At 46.3% G+C, this 14,846-nt stretch overlaps 1 protein-coding gene across 2 annotated transcripts in view; it reads right to left on the bottom strand.

Annotated features, from left to right (window-relative positions):
• Positions 1-14,846, bottom strand: part of CACNG2 (calcium voltage-gated channel auxiliary subunit gamma 2) — a 124,891-nt gene that overhangs the window by 109,302 nt on the left and 743 nt on the right. The window contains exon 2 of one of the 2 annotated variants that reach the window (XM_086401351.1): positions 14,176-14,321. In XM_086401351.1, coding sequence (XP_086257477.1) covers positions 14,176-14,317 — 142 coding nt within the window. In that variant the 5' untranslated portion in view covers positions 14,318-14,321. Of the gene's footprint in view, positions 1-14,175; positions 14,845-14,846 lie in introns of those variants that run through there. The other variant, XM_086401350.1, reaches the window with a different exon arrangement.

Raw genomic sequence — 14,846 nt, forward strand, 5'->3', positions numbered from 1 at the left:
ACCCCACTGGCCGTGCTCCAAAGCTAAGTGTGGCATCAGAGACTACCCTAGGACCTAGAAACACAGGCTTAGCTCCCACCTGGACCCCTGCATCAGGATCTGTGTTTCATTAAGATCTGTGGTGATCAAGGTTCACTTCAGAGTTTGAGGAGTGCTGCTCTAGACCCAGTAGTATAGCAGTCCCCAAACATTTTGGCACCAGGACCAGTTTTGTGGAAAGCAATTTTTCCATGGACCGGGGTTGGGGAGGATGGTTTGTGTGCATTACATTTATTGTGGACTTTATTTTATTATTGTTACATCAGCTCCACCTCAGATGATCAGGCATTAGATCCTAGAGTTTGGGGACCCCTGCAGTAGTGCTCTATTCTCTCCTTGACCTTACTCTTTGGGAGGCAGCCTCAGGTGATTTCATTTCCTTCATCTGCCTTGTGCCTTTCTCTTCTGTTCTACTTGGCCAACTCCTATTCATCCTCCAAAACCCACTGCAGAGGGCACTTCCTTAGGATCCCTTCCAGATCTCGGCAAATAGAGTTGTTCTTATGTCTGGCCCTCACATAGGCCTTTCTAGTGCCTGAGCTCACTGGTAATGGTCTCAATACCGGCTTGTCTCTTCTGATCTTCAGAGAAGGGGTATGTTTTCTATCGTCCAACCAACCCTAACTAAGCACCTACTAAGTGCTGGGTGCTGATCTTATTCCTGGGGTTATGGCAGAAAATAGGACAGAAAAAGATCCTGGCTTCACAAAGCGTACATTCTAGTTGGGAAAGAAGTAACATACACTGTAGACAAATTCAGAAAACATGAAGAAAGGGAGACTAGGAAGTGGATGGATGCTGTCAGCCAGGGGGAATCCGGGCAGACCACTCTCCATAGAAGCTGACTTGTTTCTGTGCCCCACAGATTAGCACAGAGCCTGACATGCCCAGCACTCAAAAACTGTCAGAAAGGATCAGATCTGAGCATTCTCCCAGATCAAACTGCACGTCTTTAAGTTCATGTCCCTTCCCAGCAACTGCTAGACCATCTTTTTCATACCAAGAAACTTGTGACATTCCTCCCTTCCCTAGAAAGTCTTCTGAGCTAAAAATTTAAAGCAGAGAATCTCCCATCCTCCAGCAATGCCCCCACCACCCCTCTCTCCTCAGTCAGCATGGACCACGGGACTGTCTCCGCAGCGCCTGCCATTTAGTTATTGAATAAAGCACACCACGTGGTTGGTACACGGGGTGCATTTCCCGAACAGGGGTCAAGGTCAGAAAATGTCAGCCTCTGAAACAGAAACTCCAAGGGTGGTGTGAACTGGGTGAGCATCTCTCTTTTTAAGAAACAACTTCTTCTAGAGATGCTGAGTAAAGGGAAGTAGATGAGGCTCGCCTTCCATCTGAGTTTTATCAGCAAGCCCTGCTCGGGAATGTTGGGTGTTTATGCATTTATTTCCAGATGCATGGCTTTATTCACTCTGTTAGCTGCTATACCCAGCCTAGGCTGGTGGTGTTTTGTATACATTTTTGGAAGACAAAGACTCCGCCTGTAATTTCCCATTGGCAGAGAGGAGCCTTTACAAACTCAGATGCCTACAGAGGCCAGAGGAGGCCAAAACAGCCCAGTAGCCTCAGAAGATACTTGGGAGCAGCAGGGATTTGGGGAACCGCAGAGGACCTGCCGCATCTGAAGAGACATCAGCTGCTCTGCTCCTGTTGTTTGTTGCCAAGCAGGAAGGGGGCCCAGGGTTACAAAACTCTGTCTTTGTTTTCCTCAAGGGAGGCCAAAGACAGGTTTTTGTTTTTGTTTTTATAGGAAAAGTCTTGATTTGTAGAACATTTTGAGGGCCAAACACAACTCACTTGCAGGTCACTCTTTGCAACTGTTGGTATCATTAATAATAAACACCCTAGTGATAACAGCATCTGGGGTTTATTGAGTGTTTACTATGTGCCAGCAGCCTGTTAAGCACTTTGCATGGAGCATCTTACTAAAATTTCACAACCAGCCCAAGCGTGAGATACAATTTTCCCCACTTAGACATGAGAAACTGACCTTGAGAAGGGACATTCCTTGTTCAAGGTCACACAGAACTGGTAAATGACAAGGTTGGGATTTGAACCCAGGCTGTCAGATGCCAGAACTGGCACAAACTCCAGGCCTGGTTACAATATAATGCTGATCATGTTCATTATGATGATGCTAGGGGGAATCTGAGATTCAACACATAACAAAATCGAGCACCTACTATGTGCCAGGCCCTGGAAGCACAGGTGTGGAATCAGTCTACCCAAAATTAAAGGTATCACCTTCTTCCTGGGGCAAATGTCTCCTGTTCGCCCCATCTCAGTGAAGGTCACTCACTGTCACACTTTACTCAACGCAAGTGACAGTCCTGAGTCCTATGGATCCTCTGATGTCTGTTCCCTTGCTCGCCAGCCCCCCTGCCCACCCCTGCCCTCCCCATCCGAGGTCACCCGTGTCATCACTTGCTGGGCTGTGCAGCCTTCTCCTTTTGGACTCCCTGTTCCATCCTCCTCTTCTTCCCATTTTTACATCACACAACTTCCTGAGCCATCCTCCTAAAATGCACATCTAATTATATCATTCCCTTGGGAAAATTCTCCTCTTAGACCTCTTTGCAAGTGAACCATCCCTTTATGATGTGGTCTCTGTCTAAAGTCAAACCTCAGTATTAATACCTTCCCCTACCTCCCCTCCCACACTTGTTCCTCCAGCAATAGTAGAATCTTCGTGTGGTCCCCCAAACACCCCATGCTCTCTCACATCTCTTCCTGAAACAATCTCTCCACTCCTGGGTATTCTTGCTTGGGTCCTCCAATCCCCCACTGGGGCATAAGCCCCTTGAAGGCAGGGGCGGTATCTGATCACTTTTGTAAACCCAGAGCATAGGGGGTAACTGACACACAGCCGTGACTGAGTACATTTTGTTGAAGAAACGGACATGGGGACTCATGGTCTGGAGGTGGAGGCAGAAATGGAAACAGGCAACAGAAAAGATGGAAGATGCTGCATCGGAGACATGCAGAGATGCCTAAGAAGGAAAGAGGGAGGGAGTGTGAACCAGGTGGGAGCAAGGTGGGAGGTGGCAGAGCTAAGCCCTGAAGGAAGACAAGTGGGATGTGGTTGGAAATGGCCCTCTAGGCAGAAGGGTGGGGAGAAAGAATATACGTATGCCTTCACCTCTTTCCCCTCCATGAACTAGAAACGGGGTTGTATATGCATTTTGAGGCATCCTTCTGTACTCTAAACAGTGGGAAAACCTGGCAGGCCCTCCACTTCTCCCCACTCTGCCCCAGGTAATAAGCATATGCTAATTTAAGCTTCAAAGTTTTGAACACTTCATCATGCATGAATTACAAATAGCAATTTCTGCTTAGCCTTGTTTTCAACTTCTCAAAGTAATTTATTTACAGATTTGGGGGCCAGGGGAAAATTGTAAATATAATTAGTGTAATAGAAGGCTGTGCACAGGTTTTTGGATTGGACAGGTTTGGGTTGGAATCCGAGCTCTGCCACTTGCTGTGTGACCTTGGACAAGTCACTTAACTTCTCTGATTCTCTTAAGATGGAGATAGTGGATATCATAACATATATCTTCAGAATTGTGAAGATTAAATAAGAGCAGCCCTGGGAAACATGTGAATAATGCTGAGCACACAGGAAGCATTGCAGGAATGATTAGTTAGTATTATTGTTGTTATTAGTGAGAAAATGATGCCAGGGAGTTGTTTTTCAGGATTACTTTCTTCTGCAAAATTGAGGAAGAAAGGTCTCAGCTTTAGGGAAAATTCAAGAAGGATAAAGAAAAGGACTTGTGCAGACAGAGATAACAGTTTGAGGGGAAAATGTGGCAGAAAAGCAGGAATGATCCTTTATGCCCGGAAAGTGAAAGAAGAGAGAATGGGGCAAAACTGAGATAAAGAAAGGTCCAGGGATCAACAACAGCTGGTCACCAGCGAGTTTTGCCCAATGGAAAGGCCAAGAGAGAGACTGGTGCTGGGGTGTGTACACTGCACAGCGGATGGTTGGCAGACAAGGTGCTGAGCCGTTCACTGAGGCCACGGCAAGAGTGCACCTGCGATCTCGCACCTAATCTGCAGCATTCTTGTTAGCAGCTGGAAGACTACCCAAGGTCAAGGAGGTTCAGGAAAGAGTGAATATCGTGTCCATAAGGAGAAGGGGGAGGCAGCTCTTCTGAGGCCAACTCAGGGCTGCTAAGTTGGTACCTCTGAGCCAGGCAATAAGCATATGAGGATTTGGATTGAGAGAAAAGGTGATTTTGGATTGAGAAAAGGTTCCCTCCTGTTCGCCCAGGAGGGAACAGGCTCGTGGTGGCTTGTCAGCTTCCGGAAGCTTTGTGGCATAGCTGTGGCCCCGAAGGTGCTCCAAGAGCATCCCAGGTTGCGGGGTGTGTGGGAATCCCCTGCCTGTTCTCAAGGGCCTTTCAGCCAAACCTCAGAGAGATGATTGTCAAGAGGAGGAGTCAAGAGGAGTTTCTAAAAGTCCATCTCCCTCCCCTGTGGCCTTCCCTGGTGGCACAGTGGTAAAGAATCTGCCTGCCAATGCAGGGACACAGGTTCGCTTCTTGGGTTGGGGAAGAGCCCCTGGAGTAGGACATGGCAACCCACTCCAGTATTCTTGCCTGGGAAATCCCATGGACAGAGGAACCTGGTGGGCTGCAATCCATGGGGTCACAAAGAATTGGAAGGACTGATTGTGTGTGCATGCAGACCATACACACACACACACACATATATACACAGCCTCCCCTGATGGGAGGTCCCTGAGGGTAGACACTATTGCCTTAATCATTTACTCAACATTTAGCTCCTAAACACTCTTTGTGCCAAGGCTGACACACCCCCTGCCCTCACATTGCTCACAGGCTTCTAGAGGGACACAGAGCCCTAAGCAAGTAAATGCTAAAAAGTCAATTTTAAATTGTCGAAGAAGGGAATATAATCGGGTAACAGGATGGTAGGCTACCTTAGATGGGATGATCAGGAAGACTCCCCTAGAGGGAGAAGGTGATGTTGATCAGAGACTTTTTGCATCCCTGTAGCCCCAGGGCCCAGCCCAGTAAAAGCTTGTGCTGCTGCTGGGAAGGCAGGGCCTTGAAGCACCTTGATTGTATTCAATACATCATTTACAATCTTCTCTCTGTGCCCCCTTTCTCTCTGTTCACTACAGCTAGCTTAGGGTGCATCATCTGGGCTCTGCCAAGACCTTCTGCTGTGCTTGCCCTTCTCAGTTAAATTTCACCAGCTCCACTGGACTGGGATCCCATCCATTAGGGTCACAACAGCCAGCGATCTCACGAATGAGCAAAGCCACCTGTGACCATCCCTCGCTTACCATCTCTCTGGGTCCCCTTTCCTTACATGATGAAACATGAACTATTCCACAAGAGCCATTTCTGTCCCTGTGGGGTCCCATCTCCTCTGCCCACCCTCCCCCCCCCCCACACTCCCCAGTCCAGGCTTTCTACGCTCCAGCCACACAGGACTGGCTGCTCAGGTGTCTGTGCTTCTGCACTTGCCGTTTCTTCTGTCTGAGGTACGCTTCCTCTCCCCAGCTAGCACATTCCCATGTATCCTTCCGAACCCCGGTCATCCCTGGATCCCCTTCTTCCCAGTCTCTGTGCTCCCAGAACGCTCTGAGCTTAGGCTTCATGCTGCTTCGTCATCATTGTCTGTTCACTGGTCTGTTTTCTCTTCTAGATTAGAAGTTCCTTGAGGGTAGATGGTGCTATTGCCTCTGTCCTAGCAGCTCACACAGTACCTGGCAAGGACTCAGGGAGCAGTTGTAGAGCAGAGATCAAGAATCACCCTTTTCCTTGTCAAAAAATGTGCTCGTAAGACCACACACTTCTCCAAGCTGCTTCTTGAGTCACAGGACAGGCACTAAGGGCACTGGAGAAGTCCCTTGGGCTCTCCCAACACCTTGCCTGCATTTCTCTCTGCCAGCAAGGCAGCCATACCATCTTCCTTTGATTCCAAGGCACATATTTTAAATTTTAAGGTTTCTGAAATTAAAGTGTGTTTTCAACTGGTGTTATATTAGATCTGTTTTCCCCTGCCCTTAAAGCTGTTTAAGTAGTTAGGTCATTTTTTATAACCGATGGCATCAGAACTGGGAGATCAGAGCCCTTTATACCCCCAGGAAAAAGGACCAGGGTCCTGGCGAGGGCAGAGAGCTCACTGGCGATCCCACAAGGGCTGACATGCATTCCTTGGCCTTGGGGAGCACAGTTCGCATCTTTCTAGTCTCATTCCTATTTTCAAAAAGTCTGGAGGATTTAACTGAGCCTCATTCCAATTCCAGCTCAAATCCTCAGTGATCCTAACTGATTGCTAGAGACGTCTCAGAGAAACTCAGGGAATCTCTCTGAGTTTGTGGGAGGGTGATAAGCTGAGGTGGCAGCAGGCTATGTCACATGTCTTGTGTGAAATGGAGTCATTTTGTAAGATGCTTGTTCTTTGGGATTTCCTGATGGGACTTGCCTGTAGGCTCCTGAGGGGAGGAGGTGGGTCTTGTTCACTTCTGCCTCCCTGGGTCCACTGCAGGATTGGCACCTACCATCAACACCTCCACTAAGCATATTTTGAATTTCTTTGATTGGAGTTGAATCAGTCTATTTCTTCCCTTCTCTGGGCTGTCATAAGTTTTCAGGCCAAAGAGCCCACCACACTCAGATCTGGGTGGGATTGGGAAAGTGAAGAAAGTGAAAGTCGCTCAGTTGTGTCCAACTCTTTGCGACCCCATGGACTATACAGTCCATGGGATTCTCCAGGCCAGAATACTGGAGTGGGTAGCCGTTCCCTTCTCCTGGGGATCTTCCCAACCCAGGAATTGAACCCAGGTCCCACACATTGCAGACAGATTCTTTACCAGTTGAGCCACAAGGGAAGCCACACTGGGAAGAGCATGACAAAGAGAAGGGAATGGCGCTCGAATCCTCACAACTTTAGGGCAGGCATCATCAGCTCCCTTAGATGGACGGGGTGAAGGAGGTACTGACAGAATTAACTAGCTCTAGGTCACACAGCTTTTAAACAAGAAGCCAGAAGTCAAAAGGCAAAAGTCTTTAACGAGACTAGTGAGGCTCCGCACTGTTGGGTCCTCCTTCTGCACCCCCCAACTCCATCCAGCACCATCACCACCCCCATCCCATGTCCATCTGCACCCTCCAGCCACCCTGGCCTCCGTCCAGGACTTGCCCCTTCTCTCCCTCACTGCTCTCTGTACTTGCTGCCCTCCAACCTGAAATGTTCCTTCCTCCTCTTTTCACCCAGTGATGCATCCTTCAGATAGCCATTTACATCTCACTTCCTCAGGGGAGCCTTCTCTGATTAGATCTATCTTCATATCATAAACTCACAGTCTCATGTGACTCCCCTTGAGAGCACTATCATAGTTGTAAAATACATACATATAAGAGACACAGGTTCTATCCCTTGGTTGGGGAGATCCCCTGAAGGAAGGCATGACAATCCACTCCAGTATTCTTGCCTGGAGAATCTCATGGACAGAGGAGCCTGGTGGGCTACTGTTCATAGAGTTGCAAAGAGGCAGACACAGCTGAAGTGACTTAGCATACATGTGCATATGTATATATGTGTGTGTGTGTATATACATATATATGTATGAATACATGTATATATATATATATTTGGGAGAGTCTTTGAAATAGCATCTGTCTCTTCCAGAAGGCTCTGAGGGCAATGACCCTGAAGGGAGCTGCTGCCCACCATGACCCCAACCCTTGACCCAGCACCTGGCAAGTTGCAGGGACTCATCAAAGATTTAACCAATAAAATAAATGAATGAAGGAATTGGTTAATTTGTCACTGAAAACTAACCTGGAAACTTAAAACACGTATTTCATCTGAATATGGGAGATTTTTTTTAATATTCAAGTCGAAAAGTGACCATTGAATTCTGAACTATTTAACAATCTCCTGCATGATCAGTCTGAGTACATATAGCCTCCTCCCCCACTGACCTGAAAGCTAACACTCATGGGAAGCTCTCCCCGAGGACCTGTGTGACAAACGCTCTGGATGATGAACAGAGAGGAAAACGTGGCCAGTGTCTATTTAGAGGATTCCCCCACCCCCACCCCGCCCCAGCACTTCCTTCTCAGGCACTTTGTTTTTTATTATCTTTCTTTGTTATTGCCCCTTGTGTGTTGAAACTCTCTCCCACTCCTTCTCCTTCCCTCTCTCCCTCTTCTTTCTGTGTTGACTCTATTATTTATTTTTCAGAATGTCAAAAAAAAAAAAAAAGATGTTTCAGCCGCCATCGCCACTAGTGTCCAATTTAAAGAACCATCCTTTGATGATGGGAAGTGACCACCCTTCCTCAATGCCCATCCTGTGGCAGGCGGTGGTGGCGTCTTCATTTGCCAGCTAAGATAGGTTGATGTCTCGTGCTATCATACTTGCTGTGGTTACAGCAAGAGGCAGAACAAAGATCCCTGCCCTCGTGGGGCTGACTGTCTAGTGGTGCAGATAGATAACAAGTAGTATGAGTAAAATTTCATAGTGTGCTAGAAGGTGGGACATAGTCTGTAAAAAAAGTAAAATAAAACAGAGCCAGCAGTACAATGTATGAGGTTGTTGACTGTAATTTTATACCAGGTGGTCAGGAAAGAAGGTGACAGACATTTGCAGGCTTCATTCCAACCAGCTACCCTGTGAGAAGGCTGTTAGGCTTCCTGTTTGTGGAAAGGGAAACTGAGGCTTGGAGAGGTAAAATGACTTGCTTCAAGTTGCACAGCTCAGAAGGCTGCAGCACTTGAAGTGAACCCAGGTCTGTGTGGCTGCAAAATTGTGTCAACTGCATCACACACCACAAAGCTGCCTCTGAAAACTTCCGTCACTTCAGGGAACATAAATCTGCTAGTTTCTGAAAAATGCTGGCCAACATAAGACCCATGGAGAGTTTACACTGAGACACTTCCAAAATAAAAGGGCGAAACCAAAGAAGCATGTGGTGGGTCCAGCCTGAAGTTCAGTGTTGCGTCTCCTTGGCCTCGTGGGAGTGAGGGGATTAGGACAGAGCTGTCACCTTGTAAGGTGTGGGCAGCCGGCAGGAGTAGCATGTCAGGGAGTCAGCAGGTCAGAACTCCGGTGTCCTGACATGCTTGGGTCGGGCGCTCAATGAGGATACTCAGTGGGATGCAGACAGAATAGAATCAGCTGCCGACAATGAATGTGAACATAAGGCCACAGAGGCCAGGGTCCGTGCATAGAGCTCTCTGGAGTTTCCAGGATGAAAACAAGAGGCCTGGATTCAAGTTCTGGCTCTGCCTACGTGGTGCGGTGTTACACCTAGCACCTATAAAGTGAAGGCAGGAGGGCAGCGTGAATGGGTTGGGATTTGCAGGGCTGGTTCCTCAGTAAAGGAGTCAGACTTGTCTTACAAGGTGAGAAGGAATAGGAACGTGAGACCTGCCTTTATGGAAAACTGCCAGTCAGAAGCTAAGAGCTTGGGCAAAGTTCTTGAGGTCTAGGGAACTGGGTGGAGAAGTTTGATAAAGAATTTTGGGCAAGGTTTTGGGGAAGCTACATGGGGATGGTCTCTGATGTCTGCTCTCTGCTTGAAGTGTCTGTTCTGGTGAGTATTAGGATCAAACTAGGCTTTTGCATACCTTAAACAGAAAAGGGAAGAAAATCAATGGATTATTTTTTTCTTCCCTGTAGAGACTGAGTGTACTGACAATTTTTCTTTAGCTAATTAGTAGCTGGGCAACCCAGTGACTGACTCCTTTTGAATGTTCTTATTTTACAACAATGAATTCATGACTCATTATTATTCTTTTAAAAAAAGAAATCCCATGACCTATATGGGAAAAAATCTGAAGAAGACTGGATATCTGTGTATGTATAACTGAATCACTTTGCTGTATACCTGAAACTAATACAGCATTGTAAATCAACTACACTCCAATATGACATAAAAATTAAACAGAAAAGAAATTCTAGGAAGAGCAAACAAATCGTTCTGGTTTCCTCACCCCTTCCCCTCTCTTCCTCTCTCTCAGTAACTTGCCACACATGTCCTTATGATTTTTGAATTAATTTCAATAATTTTAAGAATTTCTGCATCAATCCATTGATACCTATTTTTACTGTACCGACTGTGTGCAAAGTACCTAGAAGGTCAAAATATCTTGGGAATTATAGAGTGATATGTACACAGTATGTAGGCCCATTAGTAACTTCTAAACTCAACTCTTCCACCCTTAAAGGCAAAAGTGTCCAAGAAAGGCAGCTGGCATTCCTAAAATAAAAGAGATATACTTTCCTTCTGTGGAACAAGAGAGCCGTGGCTGAACCCAGTGTGGGGCACTCGCCACCTTGCAGGCCAAGCAAACGTTATGAAATTATGAACTTGGAAAAAATAGTTCAAGAAAACCCAGCGACTTCTTATGCAGAGAGAACAGAGAGAATGGGGATGTAGAATGGACGGCGGAGCCCCTGTGAGAAAGCAGCTTGAGGAGGAGAAGAGAAGAAGAAGAGAAGCTCAGAAATTCAGCAGAGGGAACCAAACAGTCTGGATGGAGAGAAAGATTACTGCTCTGCCTCAGCAAGGAAAAGGGTGAGAGAGGGAGTGGGAAGGAAGGGGGTGTTTCTGTTAGGACCACAGTGTACTGTTGCTAGCTCCTCCTCTGCAGGGCTGGGAATCCTCTGGGGAAGACATGGAGCCCAGACAGAGGGGAGAAATGTACAGGAGAGAACAAACACAAAGAGTGAATTTCTTGCTGCCCCTGGAGACGATGATTCCTTTTGGTGACAACAGAGGTTAATATCCACCGTGTGGCCCAGAGACAGCATGCTTGGAACAAGCTGTTTTAGTGTCCTGTTGTAGATTTTATTGAATTCTTCTCTGAAAGGGCCAATTCATCTCTCCATTTGGAGGCTCTTAAAGTAGCTTTCCTGAAAAGTTCAAGAACTTCTCCTATCACTCTCCATTTACATGGGATCCATGAGCAGACAGACCTGCCCCCAACACCCTCAAATCCCAGTAAGGACACTAGCCTGCCAAGGGTCTCAAGTTCACACACAGAGACACTCCTGCTGCTCACTCTGCAGAGGGAGAGAAGAAAGGCTGTGATTTCTTCTCGATTCCTCTCCCCCTCCTGCTGTGTCAGCCCCTAACAGGTGATCCTGTCCCCTTCTCATGCCTCAACAGACGAATTCATTTCAAAAACAGTCATGGATGCAAGGAAATGTCTTCTGATTCTTATTTTCACCAAGAAGTGAACAGAAAAAAATCATCTCTGGGGACAAAAAGCCTTAACGTAAACCAGATAGCCAAAGAGACCAGAAGAAGACAGGAGGCGGTTTTTCACCTGGAGTCATTAGCAGCATCTTGGGGAGAAGACTAGAAATCTGTTCACAACTTTTTGGGTACAAGTAGGAAACATAACAAAGGGGTGATGTGAAATCTTTTCTGAAAGTACAGTTTCTCACCAAAAACAGAGGTTGGGAAAACCAGACAACTTGGTTTCCATAAAGGCTGATCCTATTTGGAATGTTCAAAACAGCAAGCACAGGAATGCCCCACAAGAACCATCTATGCCAACCTGCAGAAATAAGTGCACTTATAATCTTCGGAAATCAGTGCAGTTTTTGAGAATATGTATCTTTAACACCTTCAAACCACATCCTAAGTGGCCAAGGCCCAGCTTCCTAAGGGGAGGGGGTACAGCATCTCAGGCCTACAAAACCCCATATGGACAGAGGTTTTGGAAATTAAAGGCCAGGTTGAACTGGAGCCCTGAGTACCAACCCTTCCTGCCTGGGCTACAAGTGGAAAAGGAACAGCAATCCCCAAGGCAACTTGGCCCAGCCCCCGACCTGCCACTGTCTGGAGGCCTCAATCCTGGGGAGAAGAGCCAAACCCAGGGCTTCTGGGAGCATCACACAATCCTTGGGACATGTTGTAATACTAACCCTTTAAGGGATGATTCTGGGAGCGAGGTGGGGTTACAGCTTGGAGGGAAAGTTGAAGGGAGTGGGCAGCACATTTGGGGATGTGGACACCAAACAGATGGAATTTTAATGAAAATATTTAAGCCTTTTAACGCACAAGTTATCCCAAGCCACCTCTAGTCCTTTTCCCTTATAGGAATTAGAAAAATGTTTAAAAGATCATAGTATTAAGAATTTTCAAACAAAACCCTGATAAGAAAGTATATCTATTCCAAGTCACTAATGTCTGGGAATATTTCTTCTAAAACCATGTCCTGTCTTTAATCTCTTGGCTGTATATCTTCCTCCGTCTAACTGAAATCCAAGCAAGGCAAATTGCTTCTATGATCGTGTTCCCTAAAGCAACCCTCATTCACTTTGCTTTTCTTCTCTTTTGGAATTAAAGTCTGCCATAAATGTTTAATTAAATGGAAGTCTTTCCACTGTTAATGACTAGCTGCATGAAAGGCTATTCATTTTTTAAAGGAGGGGTGTGTTTAAAACAGCGCCTATTAATTTCCCGATATTGATTCTCTGGCTGGGGAAGAGCATATAGTATTCAGCATAGAGCTCCTCTGCAGACTATGTTCAAGGCAGCGGTTTGGATTGAGAAAGGGCACCAAATGCAGTATGCGTCAAATAGACCATCGCTCAATGAAGTCACTTAGCTATTCAAAACATGTTCAGCCATCACTCAACGATTTGCACCAAGATTGTTGGGAGGGGGGCACGGAATTGGTGCTCTTTCCCCAGGCATAATCATTTCCCAAAGAGCTCAGTTTGGGTTAGACTCTGAGACCACATCAGTTCTCTCCCTCTTAGTCCATTTCCCTCTCTTCTCCCCTGTCTCCTGGCTTCAACTCCCTGCACCACCATCCCATGTTGAGCTTAACAAACAGTCCTGCAGTCCCCGCTTCCCAGCGCTGCTCAAACGGCCTCCGTATTGGTTCATATCAGAAGCAAAGCACATCAGCTTTTCTTTCCACCCAGAAACACGTATCTCTCTGTGTATGTCTTTCTATGGGTGGCTGTAGCTTATACACACAGACACAGATAGCCACTCACATGCAGCCCCTTATATTAAAGTCTGTTGCTAAATGCAGGTTGTATGACCTGCAGGAGTTTCCTGCCCCACTCCCCGTGTTTATTAATGTGTCTCAGAAGCACATGCTTTCATCCATACCCTGATCTCCCAGCTTATCCTCTGTGGGACCGCTTTGCCCACAGCACATACACGGGCACACATGTCCCAATGACCCTGCAAGATCAAGGTAAACAGCTGACACTCCTCCCCCTGCCCCACAGCTCCCTCTTGTCCCCTCACAACCTCCCCATGCTCTCGCCTCCCTCCCGGCCTCCCTGCACAATGTCTGATTCCCAAGCTGGCTGCAATGCTGACTCTACATGCTTCTGAATAACAGACATGTCACTCTGCGTGGAAGTGAATTGGTTCTCAGCCTAACCTGCAAGTGAATTGCTGTTTATTAGAACTTGGGTTTGTTTCCTGTGAGAGACGTATGTATTTTTAGACTTTGTAAACGTTAAAACACACATACACACTCAGCCAGTCGCCTCGAATGATATGTGTGGCTCATAGACGTTACGAAATGCTCTTGAACTCAGCTTGCGATCCTGGAATAATTAGGATTTACCAAATAAGGCTTCTTAGAAACAACAGATTTTTTCAAAAAAAAAAAAAAAGGAGATTTGCAGATGATGATGTGTCTTAGACTTTTGGGGAGTAAGGGGAGGAGAAGGGGAAAGGAAGAACATTTTGGAATTCTTCATTACGAAAAGAGGAGCAATGTTGAGAGAGGCAATTGTTTTTTTATACCCTCATAGATGGGCATACTACATCAAAAGGCAAATCCTAATGATTCCAAAGCAGGTGGAGCACATTTGACTTTTTAAAAACAATCTCTTGTTGTTGTTTTCATCATATCATAGATTATTCCAATGAAGAAGGTTGAGGAAAGGGGGGTGGTGGAGGCTGGAGAGTTGAGTATGGTTTTTGCTTATTGATTTTCTTTCCTCTGAAACTCACCCAACCAGCCTTGATCTGTGGTGGAAGGAGTGAAGTAAGAAAATGGTGGAATGTAAAGGGGACTTATTTGGAGGCGGGTGGGGAAGGGGGAGTGAGAAGGGGAGGGGGTGGGGAGGGGGAGGAGATGGGAAATCAAATACCTTCTAGGCAGCAGGTTCTCCATAATCCAGAATGGGTCATAACTTCCTCGTTCTTTTTGCTGGTTTCATTCTCACTGACACTTTTGGTCTTGCAAACCCCTCTGGAGTAGAGCCAATAGTCGGTTCCCACAGCAATGGTCATCAGACTGAAGGCAGCGAAAGCACCAACCGTGGTTAAAAGCATTTGAACACCTCGATCAAACAGCCCCATAATTCTTCATTATATAAACACCCAACCGACTTCGGGTTCTCGGGAGAGTGTGTGTGAAGGTGCGAGTACTAAAGCAAAAAATAAAAATAATTCCACTACTAATATAATGGATATATGTGTGAACAGAGGATGTGGAGAGATATAAAAAAAGGGAGGTAAGAAAAGCTCACGGAAAAGAGTGTAAATTATAAAGATCACACGGGAAGAGAGGCTTGCCTTTTGAGATCAGAAACTGTTCCAGTTGCAGTGATTAAAAAAAAAAAAAAGGAAAAAATAAAAAGACACCCCCCACCCCCCCAAGTGAGATGCCTTAATCTCTTTTCCTAAAATTCTGGTCTCCAGTTTCCATATGTGATAGCTAATTTGGAGATGGCTTCCACAGTGAACCAGGGAACAGCCGCATTCTCAACACAATCTCTCATGGTCGGGACCTAGACAGTTAGAGATTGTAAAAGCCGAG

Source organism: Bos grunniens, chromosome 5 (assembly GCF_055505025.1).
Source record: "Bos grunniens cultivar Pamir isolate PY7600 chromosome 5, Bosgru_T2T1.0, whole genome shotgun sequence".
Classification (NCBI taxonomy): domain Eukaryota; kingdom Metazoa; phylum Chordata; class Mammalia; order Artiodactyla; family Bovidae; genus Bos; species Bos grunniens.